Raw genomic sequence first — 19,235 nt, forward strand, 5'->3', positions numbered from 1 at the left:
TATTTATCAGCTATTTCCTTTTGCGAACCAAACCTAAGAAGGAATAATGTCGTATCCCGGGGCTCATTCCCAGAGAAGTTTCTCATGTGTGAATGTAGATCAATTAAAATTAATTTATTTATCATGCTTTGATTTTGTGTTCACTGTTTAACCAGTAAACATTCAAGTTGGAAATAAAATGAGTCAGAAATATCCTCACCAGAAATAACCAGTGCAAATGTAGTAAAAAATAAAAATGTCAGATCATCCAAAGACATAGATGCTCTCCAATGGAATTGTGCCATGTCAGCTTGGCTGCAATGCAACGAAAAGCAACACAGAGGGCAAGGCAGGGTCCCAAATCTGAAATGGCAGGACTTTTATATCACAAACATCTGCAAAGGTTCTTGCGTGTATTTTCCACGACCTGACTAAATACTGTCTAATGTTTCATTCCCTCATGCGAGTTCACAGGCAATTAGAAATCGCAAGCATTTTCTGTTCTTTCCCATCTAGGGAGTTAAAACTTAAATTTTTCTAACTCGGATCGACAAATGGCTTTTTTATTCAAGCACATGATTGAATGAATGACTGAGCATTGTTACCCCCTCAATACCATGATTCTGATTTAATATGTGATTATTCCTAAAGATTTCATTTTTGCAAACAAGTTCATCAAAATTGATCAGTTTAATTTTTTTTAATAACTTTTTATTTCTCACACAAATTTTGACAGAGGTTTGATTCCACCATCATACATCAACACAAACACAAAACATATACACTTGACACACCCATAACATCAGTTTAATTCTTAATGTTGGGTTGTACAAAAAAATAAAGCCACGGGATACAGTAAAAGAGCTTAATAGTTGAATTACATTCATGAAACATTAAAACCATTAAATAAGGGAATGGTCTATTAGCGATACCAGTATCTGTATAGGTGTTGATACCAGGCTTTTTTCAAGGTATCGGTACACTACCCTCTGGTGGCCATTTAAAAGCCAAGAAATAAAAATGAAACATTAGAAATCATGATTCATCAAAATGGGATTAAAGGCATTTGTTTAAGAAATATCAGCATTTTTGAGCAAAGGGAAGAGAATATCTTTTGATGTACAAAATGTTGTATTTTAGAACAGAACATATAAGATATGTGTGGTATTTGCCTTTGATGACTGTTCAACTGTGGAGTATTGGTATCAGTCGAAAAAAGTCAGATATAAAAAAAATCATTAAATTCATTAATTCAATAAATGTCATACCTAGAATGTTTAGGTCCTTAAGTCCAAACAAAGACGAACATTTTCACAGTTTCTTCCCCGAGGCAATTACCACCCTAATCAAGCGTGCTGGACTGAAAACAATTTGCATACGTATAGAAATATGAGTATATATTTTATTTCACGTCTCTTTGGAAATATGTTGGGTGTTAATGTCATTGCACTATTTTACATGGCACTATTGTTCTGATGCACTTACAATTTAGACAATTCCCTTTAAGGGTAGAAATTTGCTTATTTGTCCAAACATTTTCTATCTTATTTTTCTCTTTCAAGTATTTTTAGATGTTCATCATGGAGTTTCTCATTGCAAACACTGTTCGGTACGTTGCCATCAACGACAGTAAAGACAATTCTAAATTCTTTCTCGCATTATTGGAATGTAAATTTCTTTAAAATCTATCATTTTAGCAGAAAAAGACAATTGCTGACCCTTTTAGACAAATGACAGGGGAAATGGCTCAAATAGATAATTATTCTAAAAGGGGATGATAAACAATCACCCAAAGTTAAGAAATTTCGGCTGATAATTTGGCTGGCCGGTAAATTGGTGCACTCTTACTACAACTAATGGTTTAATCTGTTCCCAAATTGACCAAGTTAGTAAAATTATGTTACCTGGTTCCTATAGCGTTCACTATGTTGTCATCAATGACAAAAACAATTCAAATTCTATTCCCTAAATCGCATTTTAATACTTAGCAATCTGAATTTTAGAAATGTATTATAAGGCATCAAAAGGAAGATCCCACATGGAAACCAGGTGAAAGGTTGAAAAGGCAAGAAGATAGGGAACTAACAATATTTGACGGGTCCATAATTAGAAGTAACCATGATCACAGTGTTGGCACCTACTTCAGGAGAAACAATGTATGCTTGGCTGCAGTGTCTACAAACCGGATTGGGGAAGAATACATTGTCCATTAAAAATGTATTTCCGTTCTAGTGCACTCTAGTTGGCAGATGCTGCTGTGGCGGGAAAAAACTCTGGATTCCTTTTCTTTGCAACTGGATATGCCGCTGCATTGAGAAGGGGCTCCGGTATCTAACTCGCATGCGTGCGCTGCACGTGTGAATGCATTTCAATGATGAGGCGGATGCGGTCACCGGAGGAACGTGATTCGGAACGAAGGAGGTAGTACAGTAACGAGAGGCCTTCAGCCACACACACACACACTGTGAAGTGCAGACTCCGGAAATGCATGGCAGTGTTCCCTACATCCTGCCGCCCTGCCCAAGAACTGACAAAGCCTTGTTATCACCCTGTGCAAATTACCTTCACAGCGACAATTACACAATCCTGCAGTGCACGCCACTTTATACGGCAAAACATAATGGGTACAGGGAACCGGATATTGTCAAGGTTTTTCCTTGTGACGAGTGCTGCAATGTCAGGTCACGGACCCCTTGTCTTTATTGTCATTGATATCGATCTTGTGAAACATTGTATGCAACGAGATAAGTCATGGGACTCCAGGGTAAACATGTAAAAATAAATACTTGATAGAGAAAAAAGAGAAAAGTAAATATTTGAAATGTACTGCTTAGAGACTGGCCTATGTAAAAATACCAGTACAATGAAAAATAATAGTGCAACGTAACACACGTAGCTGCCTGTCATTGCCCCGCATTATCTTTGAAGAGCGTAATGACGCTTTACATGGAAAAACAACAACAACCAAATGATGACGATGCTGTGTCCAAGTGAGACCAGTAGAATTCTCCCGCTACTGGTATCCATGGAAACCAGTACTATCTGTTTCATGCGCGGGAGCAAATCCCTACCCCCCTTAAAAAAACGGCCTGGTGAAGGATGGGCACCGCCAGTCTGTACTTGCCCAAGACACATCACAGGAAGTGGTGCCCCTACAACCCTAGTGGTTAAGAGAACCTTTAAAAATAATTCAATGTTAAGTGGAATAAGACTTAGCAGCAACAAAAATACAAATCAAACAAAAGTCACAAGATATAACTTTGCATACAATGTTTTGAAATCAGTCACTGACATTTTCCAACTGCTCGATCATTGCATTAATATATACCGTAAGCGTATAAAATGTGCAACGGTTATACAGTATTAATTAGGTAGCTCTTACTGTAGTTTTAATGCTATGCGCCTTATAGTCAGTCCAGTGTGCCTTATTTCTAGAAAAATATATGACTGAAGACTATTTTAGGGGGTGCCCCTTATAATCCAGTGCACCTTGTAATGAGGAATCCCAGCCATCCTCGGGCAGTGGGCAGGGGACATCCTGAACTGGTTGCCAGCCAGTCGCAGGGCACACAGAGACAGACAACTCACTCGCTCATTCACACCTAGGGACAATTTGGACCGGCCAATTAAACATGTTTTTGGAATGTGGGAGGAAACCGGAGTGCCCGGAGGAAACCCACGCAAGCATGGGGAGAACATGCAAACTCCACACAAAAAGATTCGATTTCATAACCTCAGAACTGAGCCACACATGCGCCGCCATGCTGCCCATATATATATATATATATATATATATATATATATGAAAGTAATTGTATTCAGTATTCAAAATACACAAAATGTAATTAATTAATGTAAGTGTTGTTGATGATACTTGTTGCAACTCCATGTTTTAGTAAATCTGAAAATCAAGCAAATGTACCCAAATTAAAAGGTGCCAGAATGTCTAAAATCACATTATTGCATCATTAGCTCCTCCACGCTCATCAGATACTTTCATTTTCAACCACTTCTCCGCCTACTAGCTCAAAAGCATCATGAGGGATAAGACCCCCTTACCCCCCTGCCTTCTCCGCCCCCTTCCTTCCTGCTCCATCCGCGTATGCATACATTTCACACATTTTAGTGTGTGACAAAGCTGCGATCAAACACTTGAAGGCCAACTCAAGTTCAGTATGGGGTGGTTACAATTTTGCCTCAGGGTATAAGGACATTGCCATAAAAAAAGTAGACACCATGCACCAAAAAAGTAGACACTGTGGATTGATTGCTTAACAGTGATAACTCGGAACTCAGACGGCTGTGTATTCGAACAAATCAGTATTGGGCCTAAAAAAAGTTTGTGGGGTTTTTTTTTGTGCAAAATGGTGTATGAGTGTCATTGAACGTCCACTCAAAAGGTACAGTAAATGCTTTGACATTGTTTAGTTTCGATCACTATTATGTTTAATCTTTATTATTCACACATTTATTGTTGTTGGGTACACATTTTATGAATATTTTGGGTATTAAGGGTTTATTAGGTACATGGTTTGTGAATATTTGGGGTATTTATGGTTGCTTGGGTACACATTTTATTACTATTTTAGGTGTTCAGTGTTGTTTGGGGGTATTTATGCTTGTTTAGGTACACTTTTTAATAATATTTGGGTATTAAGAAATGTTTTATCAATATTTTGTGCATTTATGCTTGTTTAGGTTACACGTTGTACTATTATGGGTGTTTAGGCTTGATAGGTACATGTTTTGATAATACTTTGGGTATTTATGCTTGTTTAGGTATACATTTGAATGCTATTTTGGTATTTATGCTTGCTTAAGTACACTACAAGGAGGCACATTTGTTTATAAGCAAACCTCTACCCCCCAAAAAAGTCTGTCCTGGAGAGGGATGGGTGTCGCCAGGCCAACAAAAGATCCATTAACCTTAAACAATAATTCAATAAAAAGAAGTGCAATGACACTTAACGGCAACAAAAATACCATAATGGGTCACAAGATATAAAACGTTGCATGTTTCCACTGCTCCAATTGCACTAATATATACAGTAGGGTTAAATTTATTTTTTTATGATAAAAAAAAAAAAAAAAACTAATTTTGGATGGGTTATTTGCATAACCCATTAAGTTAGGTCAAATTCACAAGTGTAATGGATCGGTGAGCTTCACGTTAATTAAAATAAATGTGCATTTTAATGATAGCTAAAGCATTTATGGCTTCTTATTCAAATCAATATTGCTTTTTAATGAAGTTGTTTTTACTCACAGTTCAAGGATCCCTTAACCCATAGGCAAGTCCAGCCTGGTGGCTCCCATCCCTCTCCAGTTTCTGTGGGGAGTGGTTTGCTCCCCAACATGAAACTGACAGTACAGTACTGGTTTCCATGGTTACCATTTGCATGAACGATACAGCAACCTCATCATTTGGTCGCCATTGTTTTTAGTGTAAAGAGTCATTTCGCTCTTCAGAGATGAGCCTGACCTCAGCATTGACGGGCAAGCGGCGTGTGACAATACCATCCCTTAATCACTAGGGATAGAGGGGAAAAACTTCCTATGGTGTCTCTTGGGGCAACTACAGCCTGGTGGCGCCCATCCCTTTCAAATATCTCCCCCCGGTCTCGAACCGGTGACCTTTCGCCTGTCAGGCGAATGTACTTGGCGCTCAAAACGTAAACGATTCTACTTTTCGGACAGAAAAAAAAATGAAAACAAATACAATGAAAACCCTGTAACACTTCATACCATTGCTTGTTTTAATCATATAGGAGGTGAAAACCTTAAACATTAAAGCTTTCGTGACAGACAACCTTAAACAAAAGCTAACCCCAAAAAGTTCGGAGAGCGCACAAAGGAGGGAGCGGTTAACGGGCCAAACATGCTTCACCAAAATCCCCTTTGTTCCCACTTCTTCCCTAAAACAGACCACCCAAATTCGGAGTTCTGTTCGACTCCGTGGCTCAGGGAAGTTAGCAAAGGCTTACCTGTGAATCGTAGTGGGACATAAACTCTTGAGTGGAGTGTGACGAGGAGAAGCTGAAGTCGAAGCGGCCAGTCTGATGTTGCTCGACTTCTCCACTCAGCGGTGTTAGAAACCTAACTTAAGCCCCGCCCCCCTCACAAACAGGGGGGAGAAAAAGATGAAGTCCAGTTCTGGATTTGTTTCTAACTACACACTTTTGGCTCGTTTAAACTAATTCCATACTTTTTTTCGTGTCACTTTTTTTTAATTTACAGAAATGATATCCAACAGTCGAACTTTACTTCCTGTTTTGTTCCCCAATTGAGAATAACTTTATTTGTGTTAGAGTATTAAAGCCACGTGTTCATGAAGTGCTTTGACAGAAAGGTACGCGTCCATTAAAAGGGCCGATCGTCATGTTCGACTCATTTTAAAAGTACGGGCTTGCATTCATGCCGATAATCCGTGGTATGTATATAATGACGTTCAGGGCTGGAGTGGGAATTTGAATGAATGGAACAGTAGCGAGCTCTTATTGGGAAGAAATTCAGGCATATGTTGATAAATTAACAGAAAACACTTTACCATTATAATTTAAAAAAAAACATATATAAGGGCTCTTTTTCCCCCAAAATTTCTTAGTCTTGTTGAGATTTGTCAATTTAATAGCACTCTTGTGATATTGCGGTAAGCCGTTTTCCATTGAGTGACGTCATTACGCACGCACCATGTGCTTGCTGTTGAGGAATAAATATGCTTAAAGGCTGAACCACAATGTCCTGCTTATCTTCTCACACACGAGGAAACTGCATACTCTGACATGTCCTTAACAAGTCTTGAGGTGACCAAGTCCCCCGATTCCAACCCATAATGCCAAACAGGAAGGCAATGGGTATAGATTTTGTAAAGAACCTGTGACCTCCCCAGCCGGGGGCAGGCGCCCAGCCCGAAGTCCACCGAGCTGATAATTAAATAAAGTTTCTGATACAGATGAAAACCCATGTACAGTATCGGTCATTTGACATCAAAATTACATTTGCTTTCTCAACAGATGTTTAGGCTTTTCACTAAACTCCTATGAAGTAGCTTCACTTCACACAGTTTAAGTAAAAATACTAAGCAAAGCACTATGCTCTGTAACTTTGTTGATGACAATATAATTGTTGATAGACATTAGAATTTCCTTTTCAGTGAACATCAGCATGAAGACAGAGAGCTTCTTAGCCTAGTTTTTACATATTATAAAGCAGAAAGGCTCCACTCTCATGCAACCTGAGTACAGGAAAGGATCAACATAGAGTAATATGCCAGCCAATTGAGATGGTAGGCATGTTTGAGGAAGTTTTGTGAGAGAACCAGATTTTTTCTTTTTTTTATTTATTTTTGTTTTTTCCCCCTAGCTTTTTTCCTTCTTTTTTCTGAGCATTTTTCCTTTAAAATATTGTTCCCGCATTTCCTCCTTTTTCTAATTTTCCTTGTTTTCTTTTGAGTCTTCTTGCCTTTTACCTTGTTTTTCTTCATTTATTATTGTTTCTTGGTTTTTTTCTCTTTGCCTTTTATCATTTTTATCATCTGTTGTTTCTTATTTCACTGTAGTCTTTTTTAATTAATTTTCTTTTTATTAATTCAATAATGTTACATAATCATTTTTAATATATAGATAGGAGGAAGAAAAACAAATCTGAAGAGGCTTTTGGGAGCTGAAAGAGTCATCTCTCTTTAGTGAGCCGAGCTGAAGGAGCCACTTCTCAAAAAAGAGACTGAATTCCCATCCCTACGAGCTTATTTGAGACTGAGAAACTACCCGGTAAAGGCATTTAACTGCTCAATTTTGCAAATACGTAGCACAGCACACAACCGCGGACACATAGAAGACAATCTGGTGACTGGCTTGCTAGGGTGCCAGTGTTCCTCCGATGACGTCACTGTTCAGTAGGTTAAAGAGGCTGTATTCAAAATGCATTATCGCAGAAAATAATTGGAATATACCGATAAAGTATATATAGATGCACCATTTCTACAGCTCTTTCATGTTTTAGAATTTGGTAATATTTTAAGGTGAAGACATAATTCTGTGATTTATGCAAAAATAAATCTGCAGCGCTTTTTTAATAGAAAAAATAATCCCCAATACACCAAGTACTCAAAAGTCAAACCGCAATACGGTGAGGGATTTTTTTTTTTTTTACAAAAAAGTAATGTGTGTTTACAAACTTACCTGATATCATGCACAAAAAACAGTATCAGTTCCTGTAAAAGACTGAAGATTTTTCTCTTTTTTATTGCTGTTTATGTCAAGCATCCCTCATCCTGAACGATGACGCCATCGAAGCGGAATCTCAGCAGTCAACAAAAAGTCCAGAGCTTCCTTCATTTGTTACCTGTCAGTCATTTTTCTCTACGGTGACAAACACAATAGCTGCGTTTTTTCCCTGAGAACTGCCAGCAGCAACGCTTTATCTTTCCACCCCGAACAATGATGCTCCGAACAAAGCCTTGAACTTAAGAGCATTAAGCCACTGGTGCAGAAATGAGCACCATATGCGCCTCTGTTGCCACTCTTTTGCATGTGTCTATTTCAGACACGAATGCAGTACGTTGATTGCGTGCATGTGCGGATGTAATTTACTGTGCGGTAAAATCCAGCAAAATAGAGACAAGAGTGATGGGGGATGTACAACGCTTAGGATAGCTGACAAAAATGATAATTTTCAAGATAAACCCGACATCCGTTGTGCATTTTGTTTCTTGACTTTCAACCTAGATCATGTTTGGAAACTTGGTTTCGAAAGTCTTCCTTAACTCAGTGCCAAATTGTAACGTTTTCTTTTCTGGGTTCGACAAGCTAATGTCAATGTACTGTTTTTAGAGCACAGGTTTTCATATGCAGGATTGTGAAAATATAAACATGAAAAAATATCAATATATCTGGACATGCAACAAAGAACTGTTTTGCTATTTCATAACTCACTATATGCCAGCCCAGTAAAATGTAAATGGACATCTATAAACGTCAATGGCCCTAATCAGATTGGAAATAAAACATTACCAGTATAAAGATTATGCAAACGTGCACAATAATACAATTTAGAATAGAATAGAATATACCTTTATTGTCATTGTTACAAAATGGGTTAACATATTGTGACAACGAAATTGAGCATGACACTCCAGTTTCACACATTCACAGTGAGGTAAAGAAACCAAGAAGATAAGGAACAGAGAAGATAAGGTTATAAAACAAGGAGGATAAGGTTATAGTTATAATTTACACAATATTTACACAAAGAAATGACGGCATGTAGGATGTTACATACAGTTGGTATCGTAAGGGTTTGTGCAATATGCATTTGGTGCAAAAATAGTCAACATAGTGCAAAAAAAATAGTAAACATTGTGCAAGGTGAGCAGTAAACATAGTGCAGTCAACATTGTGCAAGAAACATAGACATGAGTACCATTTTACATTAGTATGAGGTAGTGTGTTTGCAAGAGTTTTCAGTTTTTTGTCTTACATGGACTGTGGGTTTCCTGATTAAAATCGTTAGGTTAGTACTTTCATTTTTCGATTACGCTTACATGTCTATGCATTCAAATAGCACAGGCAGTTCACCTCATGCAGGAAATTTTCATGCCCCAAAGCACTGAGGGACTTGCAGTATATGCACAAACTCTGGCTTTTTCGCTATAAAAGCCACATGTCTATTGATTGATTTCTCTGGGACATTTCCATTTTATAGTCTCTGCCCCCACTATGAAAACACAGCAGGTCTCACCTTTGGATCACAGATGAAACAAGCACAATACTTTGAGTTCTGTGGGTGACGTGAATGGAATCCTCCTTGATATAATGTTAATTGTTGTCTATTTATGAAATGGCGTTGCTTACCCCTAGCCCTCGTTACCGAAATACGTGCCAACTCCATGTTATTAATCTGTCTCTAGACCTGTAAACAATTAACTTGGATTGCTCTAGGAATCCAATATTCCGTTTCTAATCGGATTATTGTCTATAAACTGAGTCATTGCGTTAAACAGGGTTCACCTCAGTTCGTGTTTCATTTAATCAATACAGTATTTCTGACTTCTTTCAGACTGTTTGTTTAATGTGGCTCAGTGGCATGCTATCAAAAAGCTCTTAGAAATGAAACAAAACGAAACACCTGGGAAGAAAAAGAGATAAAAATGCTCAGTCTTGTAATGGTGATGTAAAACCTTGCATTGATATTGCACATTTGTTGCCACCTTGAATCCATTTCCACTCAAACAACAATTGTTCCTAATTAGAGCTGGTTGAAGCTATGTACCGCCCCCATAGAAAGACATAACGTGGCAAAAAATATATATTCTATTACAGTGATACCTCGGTACTTGAACAAATCGGTATTTGATCCTAAAATTGGGCACATTTTTCTTCTGTATTTGAACAAACAATCCTTTTTTGCCTACATTTGTGGTCACCATGGTTCAGGGGGTAACGTGGGTTTTTTCATTTTCGTTAATAATTATACTTTCATTTTGGAATTTAATGTTTCGACCTGTTTTTAAAGTTTTACTTCATTTATTTCTTGTTTTTCTGTAAAACAAATACAAAATGATCTGTCAGTGGAACAATGAAATGTTACACTGTTTTTACTTTTCCCTTTCTTTTGTAAAGTAAGAGAATAATTAAAATCAACAAATGTATGTTCAATATTTTTACTTTTATTTGATTTGTTATTTTTGCAGCACAATCATTAATATCAAAAATCTATTTAGATTTGGCCATCTCTGTCCGTCCCTCACCCCCTCATACACCCCCATCCGGATGAAAACAAAGCCTGCAACAAGGACAGTACAAACATCTTCTTTGTTCCTTTATCTTCTTTGTTTTCTTTATCCTCACTGTAAAATATGGACCTGGAGTGCCACGTCCAATTTCGCTGTCACAATATATTCAACCCATGTTGTAACAATGACAATAAGGGTATGTTCTATTCTATTCTATTCTATTATCTTACTATGCTACCTTATGGGCAATAATTAGTCTATAAAAAGAAAAAAATGTACTAAACTGCTGTCACCTACTGATATAGATGAATGTTTCAGGGTACACTGGTTAAAAGACCCTGGTCTAGTGCGCTTTATACTCCAGGGCGATGTGCTGTGTTCTGGAAAATACCGGTACTGTAACTTAATGGAAAATTAAAAGATCGGCTGTGGAAAGATTCTTTGACAAGAAACCAGAGAATCGTAAAACGTGATGAATCAATAGTGCTTCTTCAAAGTGAAACTAAAAACTAATATAAATGTTAAAGGGTCATTTTGTATTATTTAGCATGTCCTTGTTCTGCCTTTATATAGCATTTTTCAAGTCGATGAAGACCTCCCAAAGCGCTTTACAGTGTGCTTCACACTTTCCCTCTTGCACACTCACTAACGGATAGCAGCATCAGCCGTGCAAGGTAACTACCTGCTCATCTGGGGCATAAGAGATTCAGTGTCCTTCCCAAAAACACTTCGACAAATACCTCGGAGGAGCCGGGAATCGAACCTGCAACCTCTTGATCCCAAGACGAGCTTTACCTCCTTAACTACTGCCGCTTGAGCTACTGCTGCCCAATATTTAAATCAGGACAGCAAAACACTGATTAAAACACTAGAAAACAGTTAGCAAAGCACTACATGTCTTCACAAAATAATACAATTCTTCATTATGATCATTATTATGATTACAATTAATGTGTAGCATATTAATGTAGTGAAAAAACAACAATTCGTGAAGACGAGATTATAGTGAGTTCAAGTATAAGCAAAAATACATTAACCAACACATAAGCATACATATTTTGAATACTTGGAAGATTATAAGAGTGTATTTCGTACAAGGTGAATCTCACCTAGTGGGAGCTGAAATGTTTGTCTTTCATCTTGATATTACCCCAAATAACATTAAACATTTTAAAAGGCTGGGGAAAAAAAGATAAGCAAAGTGGTGCGGTTTGGTCTTTGAGTCTCCGTAGTAAGTAATCTTCCTTGTGTTTTGTACCACTCGTTTTTGGTTGCACTACATAATACTACACCATCTACTGGTCAAATATTACATACTTGAAAGCAGTACAAGTCATATTTTACCGCTTTTCTCTTCCGGATTCTGCTATTTGCATTCATATCCATTTATCTTCTATCCCTGTTGACAGAACGCATGCATTTCCCCATGTGCTTTTTTTTTTTTTTTTAATCATCTGTTGCCAAGATACCTCAACTGGCAGCTACATTAAGTCCATGTATGGAAGACTACCACATCCTAGTTTATATCACTCTCTTACCTAACAGCAATGTTCAGATTTAATTCATCAAGTCTGGATATTGCAACTGCAGATTTCAAAACGGACGATTGGAAGCAGATGCATGTAAAAGCGCTTTATACTTTGAGAAATCTGCCAGTTAAGTGCTTGAGCAGGGAGCTGCCTTTGATAAGCGGGACTTCGAAAGTAAGTCTTGAGGTTATCAATTGGGGAACCCCCTGCCCCTCCACAGCAGATGTTAAATAGAATTGGCCCCAATTACACATGCACCGGTTAAGCCACTCACCATCACAACCTCGGCACCTCAACAAACAGCTATGGTCTCTCCCAACAGATCTCCGTGGCAACACTTCTGATATAAAGGAGGCCCGTCGGGTGCTCTGAGCCATTTGGACGGTCATATTGGAAGTAAGTGCTCTATTTGTGGCTTGTTTTAACGATGTGACAGGCGAGTGCAATGGTTTAAAATTATTTAGACATAGGATGAGGAACTGGGGAACTTCAGATATTGCTACTGATCCCCCCCAACATTGGTGTTCAATTGCATTTAGATCATTTGTCCAACATGAGCACAAAAAGGGGCACAACAATATGAGTACTGGTCAGGACCTCACAGATTGTTTCATATTTTCATATGCCCCGGTTCCCTGTTAAGTCTTCTACAACAGTGTCTTTCGAGCTCAACGTAAGGCTTGAAAGCCAAGTGTGGGTCTTTTCATGACTTCATCCGGCTCGAAGATAAAATGTACAATTTCAACGGATTCAAGCCGGGAGTGCAACACTGTGTTTCCACCAATAGCGTCAGGAGCGGTGTAGCGCTTTTCCACCTTAAAGCGTTCATAAGAAGAAATGTCATTATCATGTGACGTCTGCTTTCTATCCTTTCCTGGATATTTTTCAAACGTAAGTTTGCAAGTTATGAACAAATTATGATTATTTATTTACTATATGCTTAAGGAGTAATAAGACGAATGTTTGTACATTTCAATGATGTCGAAGGTTTCCATTTACAAATAGGAATGGAGGACCAATAGATGCCACTTGATTCCTAAGGTTCAAACTGTGATCATGTCCCATAGATGAAGGTAAATACTGTACATTCGTATCCTTGTCGTTTGCAGTATTTGGTGATATTCTTATGAAAGAACTCGGGCTTTTACACGACTATTATTTCAGAAATCACACAGTGAAATAAAAGTCATTTAAGAAATAACTTTAGTCTGGAAATCAGGTTTGGCGGTTTTATTCAATTTTGTCTTATAACGTATAGTGTGTCACTCACTGAATCAAAAAATCTAAATATTGTGAGTCACTGTTTTAAAAGTCAAAATACTTTGAACCAAAAAAGGTTCCCGACTTCTGCATTAGTGTAACACATGAGACTTTGCTGGAGCTTTTCATTGCGTATTATATATATATATATATATATATATATATATATATATATATATATATATATATATATATATATATATATATATATATATATAAACCTTATAAAAATATTAACATGATATTTCTGATTTCATTATATATTTATTTGCACATAACAATGCCTTTTTTAATTGTTCTTTTCTTATTTAACAAATACACAGAAACATAGAACTATGTAAAAACGATCAATTGCTCAGACCGATATTTTTTGCACCTTTTAAAAACTATTTAAGGTATTTTAATAGAAAAAAAACAAGGTAAAAATCTAGCAAAACTTGATATCTCTGAAAAAAAGTGTGCATTGGTTCCAAAAACCTCTGCACTGCAAAGGCAATTTTTGGGGTAAAAGCACTTGTTGCATTTCATGGGTGGAGTTTGGACATCTCCTAGTGGAGACCTGATTGAATGATTTCCCTGAATGCAATATTTAGACGCATGGCTGGCAGTGCTAAAAGAATCAGGACAAGACAAGCAACTTACACGTTTTGAACATTAGATTAAAATATAAAAACAATCTAAAAATCCTACAAGGGTGTCAAACTCTTGTTTGTTCAAGAGCAACATGTTATATGAAAAAAATATTTAAAAGGGGAAAAAACGAATGCAAAAAATAATGAAATGACCGAAAAAGTACTCCAAACTATTGGAAAGTATGAAAAATACCTGGAAAGTACTAAAAACTGAAAAAAGTAAAAAATGTACTGACAGTATGAAAATGTTCTCAATGTGTTAAAAACGTTTTGACCAGTATTTACAACTATGAAAAAAATATTCAGTAGTATGAATAAATTGCTCAGAGGTATTTACACGCATGAAATGTGCTGAAAAATTAAAACGTACTGAAAGGTGATAAAAAATTGGTTAATCTGTATTTATTTTACATAACATGAGGCTCACCTAAAAGGAGCTGGAATACTGTACTTTCACGACTGTATGGCGCGCCATCTTAAAAGGCAGTCTCCAGAGCTGGTTCTATTTCTGTGTTTAACATCTGTATTCAACACATATACAGTACATACCGGTCAACCTGTACGGTTTTGCCGTACAAAGTACGTTTTTCATACATTTTAAGACGAGTACGACATACAAGGAAATCCGTACGGAAAAACGCAAATTTGTCAATTGCATGTGTCTGCTGCCTGGGGATTGCCCATCGGGGATTGCCCATCATGCATCATTGCGAAAAAAAAAAAATGGTGTACGATTATTTTGTATTTTGTACAGGAAAATACGACAGTTTGTACGGGCATGGACCCGTGGAGGTTGGCAGGTATGCATATATAAAATAAACAAATGTTCATCTTTCATTATTGTGGGATCTAATGACACATTCCAAAAGATCGTATAGGTGTCTGATTTAGGACTACATATGAAAGTGGCCTGGGTCTGGTCTGAAAAATTCGGATATGTTCCGTTCAGACAGACTTTAACTGATCGGATACAGGTCCCGTCCGTGCAGTGTGAACTTAGCCTTAGTCAGAGAGAATATAAGTCTTTGGTGGAGAGCTTAGTATTTGGTATCTGCATCGATGACCAATTAAATGATGAGAAAAAAAATGTTATTAACATCCTATGGTAATTAAAAAAAAATCACACACCATCTGTTTTAAATAAGATATGTGTGGGTTATTTTAGCCGGTGACATGCAGTGAAGTTTGTGTCTGGTGAGGCAAAGTAGGATTAACAAATAATTTAATCTACATCTTATTAATCATTTGAGAATCATTCAGAGCAAGAAAGCAATATATAAACTATAGCACAGGCATTACTGGCTTTGATTAAGTTATAGATGAAGTCTTTGTACTACTTCTTTTGATTAAGGAATCAATGGATAGGTTATCCTCTTTTGAAAAATAAATAAATAAATAAATAAATAAGACTGGATGACATGACCTTCTGTTAGCTTGTCAATATGATCACTAATTCTATTGTTTGTGGCTAAGGTGTGTGTAGCGACCCTCTTTCATGCACGACACAAGGTTTCACAATCTCTGGGTTTATTGCCTTCAGCGCTTACAAATTCACTTAAGCTACGGCAAGCGCTGAAGCCCATAAAGTGCCAAACGAAAAAAACAGTCGCAGACGCCCATGACTTAACAACTGAATGAGGTACCGGAATATTAACAGTAATACAACAAAAACACAGATTTTGTGAGAATTCAAAAAAACATTCAAAACAATCAAATTTCAACTCTGTTACATGTGCACTAAATCAGAATCCTTGGTCTCACTATCACCCTCTGCCATGAGGCATGCATATTGCGTGCCTCACTCCGCATCTGACGGGGCCACAGTGCAGCAATTCAATACATACTCTAGTATTACAAATATTCATAAAATAATGTTAACAACCTGCGGTTTCGAAAAATAAAATCTCAAAATTTCGAGGTTAACTGAGAAAGAACTTTGACACTGAATAAATATAACCATTTGTTATCTGTTAGATTTTATATTTCCATGGTGACACGGCACTGTTGTTACCCTGGTTTTAGCATTAACTTATTGGTGGTTTTGTTTTTATTTATTGTGCGCCTAACAAGTAGCAAAACTTCATACTATTCCTTATTCATCTTGCCAGATTAGACTTTGTCATGATTTGGTGCACTTAGTTACCCCAGAGGGCACCAACTGGGTTTGGACACACCTGAGTCCAATCACAACATGCCTGTCACTAATCCTACCAAGTATTTTATAATTACTGTTGGGACAGCTCTTTGATTGTCAGGTCATTGGGATTTCCATGCAATGTTTATCATACCATCTGTTGCAATGTCACGTTTGCTTTTTGTTTCTGGTTTCGGTTACTTTTGCTTTTTTACAGTTCTAGGTTTGTTTTTTTGTTTGGACCTTCTTATTTAAGCATTTTTGTTAGTTGATTTGTGCTCACTTGTTTGTTTGGTACTTTGGTCTGAGTTTTGGCAATAAATACTGTTGTTGTTTTGAGCACCCGAGCTTCAAGTTCCTGCTTCCCACACATGGGTCCATCACCCTCAAAATGTGGCAGAATGACCAATAAAGGACCCAGCGGGAGGAATCCATCTCCTCTTTCCCATTTTTTGGCATCAAATGACTTTCTTATAGACCTGTTTCCTGTCCCGTTGGCGAGGGGGTCACCAGGCCGTTTTGGTCTCCGCCTCAGGAGGGAAGGATATAGACCCTCAACTGCACAGGTCCTGGTGGCAACATAGTCCCCCAATGACCTTCAACCGTCCCCTGTTCCAGTGAAGGTCTGTTTGATGCAACCTCTGTCTTTTTGCATTTGGTCCGTGTAGCATCTGGCCCTTGGGAGGGAGGTTATGTCGTGATCTGGTGAACCTTTTTCCCTCCAGAGGGTGCCAACCAGGTTTGGAACTGGACACACCTGAGTTCAAGCCTTTAAATTGACTGTAGCAATAGCGACATTGTGATTTCCACAGCCACTTTCATCCTGCCGTCAGTTACCCTGGCATGTTTGTTTTTTGTTTCTTGTTTCTTTGTTACTTTACTCTTTGCATTTCTCCAGTTCAAGGTTTGGTTTTTGTTTCTGGTTGGGAAAATTTGTTTGTTGCTTTGTGCCCTATGGTTTGTAAAGTACTTTATTCCTAACTTTGTTAATAAATACCATCCTTGTTGTTAGCAACCCTGCCTCTAGTTCCTGCTTCCCCCAAATGGGTCCATCACCCTCAAAACGTGACAGACTCACCGCAAGTGTGGCTGCAATGGGAAAGCATGTGCAAATTCTTAATCAAAATCCGTGCGATTTCCTTTAGAGATTAGGTATCGGAGATAATCGTTTCTCTTTGGTTGCGCTTGAAAACGTAAACAGATTTGATCTCTTTGCCGGGGGAGGCTTAAGAGAAGAGTGCAGGGTTTGGTTTCAAAGTCCGTGCACACGTTAGGTGTACTGAGGTAAACTAGCGTTCATTTCCATTACAAAGACGAATGAAGCATTCTCAGACTCGGATGGACAAGGCTTTTGCTTTTGCTTTGAGGTGAAATGTATCATGGAAAAACGTGAGAATCATATAAAAGTTGCTCCTGAACGTTTATGGTCCGTGCACAGATGGAAATATTCCCTTAGCAGTGTTTTTCCGCTTTAACCAAGACACCTTTTATCGTTAACGTGCATATTATTGTGTGTATTTTATGACCACTGGATGTCACTGTATTGTGTAATGTAACTTAAAACGAGTGGTACAAAGCACAAAGAAGAATACAAACTACGGAGACTCAAAGTGACCAAACTACACCCTTTTTTTATTTCTTTCCCAGCCTTTTCTAGTTTTTCTTTCTAGCAGGAGGTGTGTCATGATTGCCCTATTTGGAACACCTTGGGCAGCTTGATTGGCGCCAACAGCCCGGACAAGCTGATTGGTGGCCACACCCTTCTTAAGCCACGACTTCAGTTCAAACTTTGTCAGATCGTTGCGAGCTGTTGTGTTTTCACTCAGTGAGCGTTTCCGTCCGACTCCGTCCCTGTTAAATCTGTTTTCTGCCTGATCCCCGTTTTCGACCCATTTCTGAACCTGACTACGCCTGTTCTGCCTGCCGCCTGCCTACGATCACTATTAAGAACTCGACATCGCCTCTGATCTCCAGCCCTGGTCAAACGACGTGCCATTCCTGCCTGCCTTCTTCCGACACAGAAGTGTCACCCCCGCCTTGCTCGATCCCGCTCTGCGCCAGTCCTTGGATCCAGCAATCAAGCAAGCTTAACTCTCACTCTTTTTCAATAAAATCTGAGAAACACATGCAATTGAGTCCTGTGTCCGTTCTGGTCTGTGACAAGTTGGCTAGCTATCACAGGGTTCCAACAGCTTACAACAAGTTAAATTTAAGACTTTCAAAGACCTTTCAGTTGCCTTTTGAAATCAAATTTAAGACCAAGTTGAAAAAAAACACATTTGAAACAAACATAACAAAAAAACACAAATATTTCTTGCACATAACACATCGAGCCTCGTACACATTACCTGGAACAGATCTTAGCCATGGTGAAAAACGTTCGTCGGACAGACACTTTTCAATTAATCGACACTTTCCCATGGCGCAAAGTAAACGTCTTTGTCCGAAGTTGCTGTGTATTGTGGGTAGACTTAAGACATGCGTCTGCTCTGAAAGACCCAACTGAAACCACGTCACTGTTTTGATAATTCTGTTATTGTGGTCATATGATGTTGCCACGTAAATCTGTAAATTGTTAAAGACAATTGATAAATGTTACTAAATCTTTTTAGTTCAAACAGATACAAATCCTAGTGATGTTTTTACACTTTTGAGACTTTCAAACATTGGATTTGACATTTTAAAGCCATTTAAGGCCTTATTTTTAGACGAATGAGTTAAATGACAGGCGGCACGGCAGCCGGATTGTTACAGCGCAGCCCCACGGTGTGGAGGTTAGGGGTTAAATTCTAGCTACCACAGCCTCCCAGTGTAGAGGTTGGTCCATGAGGACCATTTTCAAGTCAAAAGTGGTTCCCAGACTAAGTTATCACTTATAAAGAAACAGGACACTAATTCACCATAAATAACAAAATGAGAACTGCTTGTATTTTTTTCCTTTGATTTTCATAGTCCCTAGGTGTGAATGG

General features: G+C 38.0%; 1 protein-coding gene and 2 long non-coding RNA genes across 5 annotated transcripts in view; 2 read left to right on the plus strand and 1 right to left on the minus strand.

The window, feature by feature from the left end:
- Positions 1 to 6,275, minus strand: part of cald1a (caldesmon 1a) — an 87,743-nt gene extending 81,468 nt beyond the window's left edge. For all 3 annotated transcript variants that reach the window (XR_015851957.1, XM_088346827.1, XM_088346824.1), the window contains exon 1: positions 5,964 to 6,275. Coding sequence is in view for 2 of the 3 variants with exons in the window: in XM_088346827.1 (XP_088202953.1) it covers positions 5,964 to 5,984 (21 nt within the window). In the remaining variant the exon portion in view is untranslated. The remainder of the gene's footprint in view (positions 1 to 5,963) is intronic.
- A 41-nt stretch (positions 6,276 to 6,316) lies between these two features.
- Positions 6,317 to 16,824, plus strand: LOC148357033 (uncharacterized). Its single transcript, XR_015851959.1, has 3 exons — positions 6,317 to 6,409; positions 12,563 to 12,636; positions 16,607 to 16,824. It is a non-coding gene; the product is annotated as an uncharacterized LOC148357033 (long non-coding RNA).
- Positions 6,428 to 9,310, plus strand: LOC148357034 (uncharacterized). Its single transcript, XR_015851958.1, has 3 exons — positions 6,428 to 7,264; positions 7,602 to 7,748; positions 8,241 to 9,310. It is a non-coding gene; the product is annotated as an uncharacterized LOC148357034 (long non-coding RNA).
- Positions 16,825 to 19,235: the final 2,411 nt, after the last annotated feature.

Source organism: Urocampus carinirostris, chromosome 11 (assembly GCF_059441175.1).
Source record: "Urocampus carinirostris isolate Australia breed hairy pipefish chromosome 11, RoL_Ucar_1.0, whole genome shotgun sequence".
Lineage (NCBI taxonomy): Eukaryota > Metazoa > Chordata > Actinopteri > Syngnathiformes > Syngnathidae > Urocampus > Urocampus carinirostris.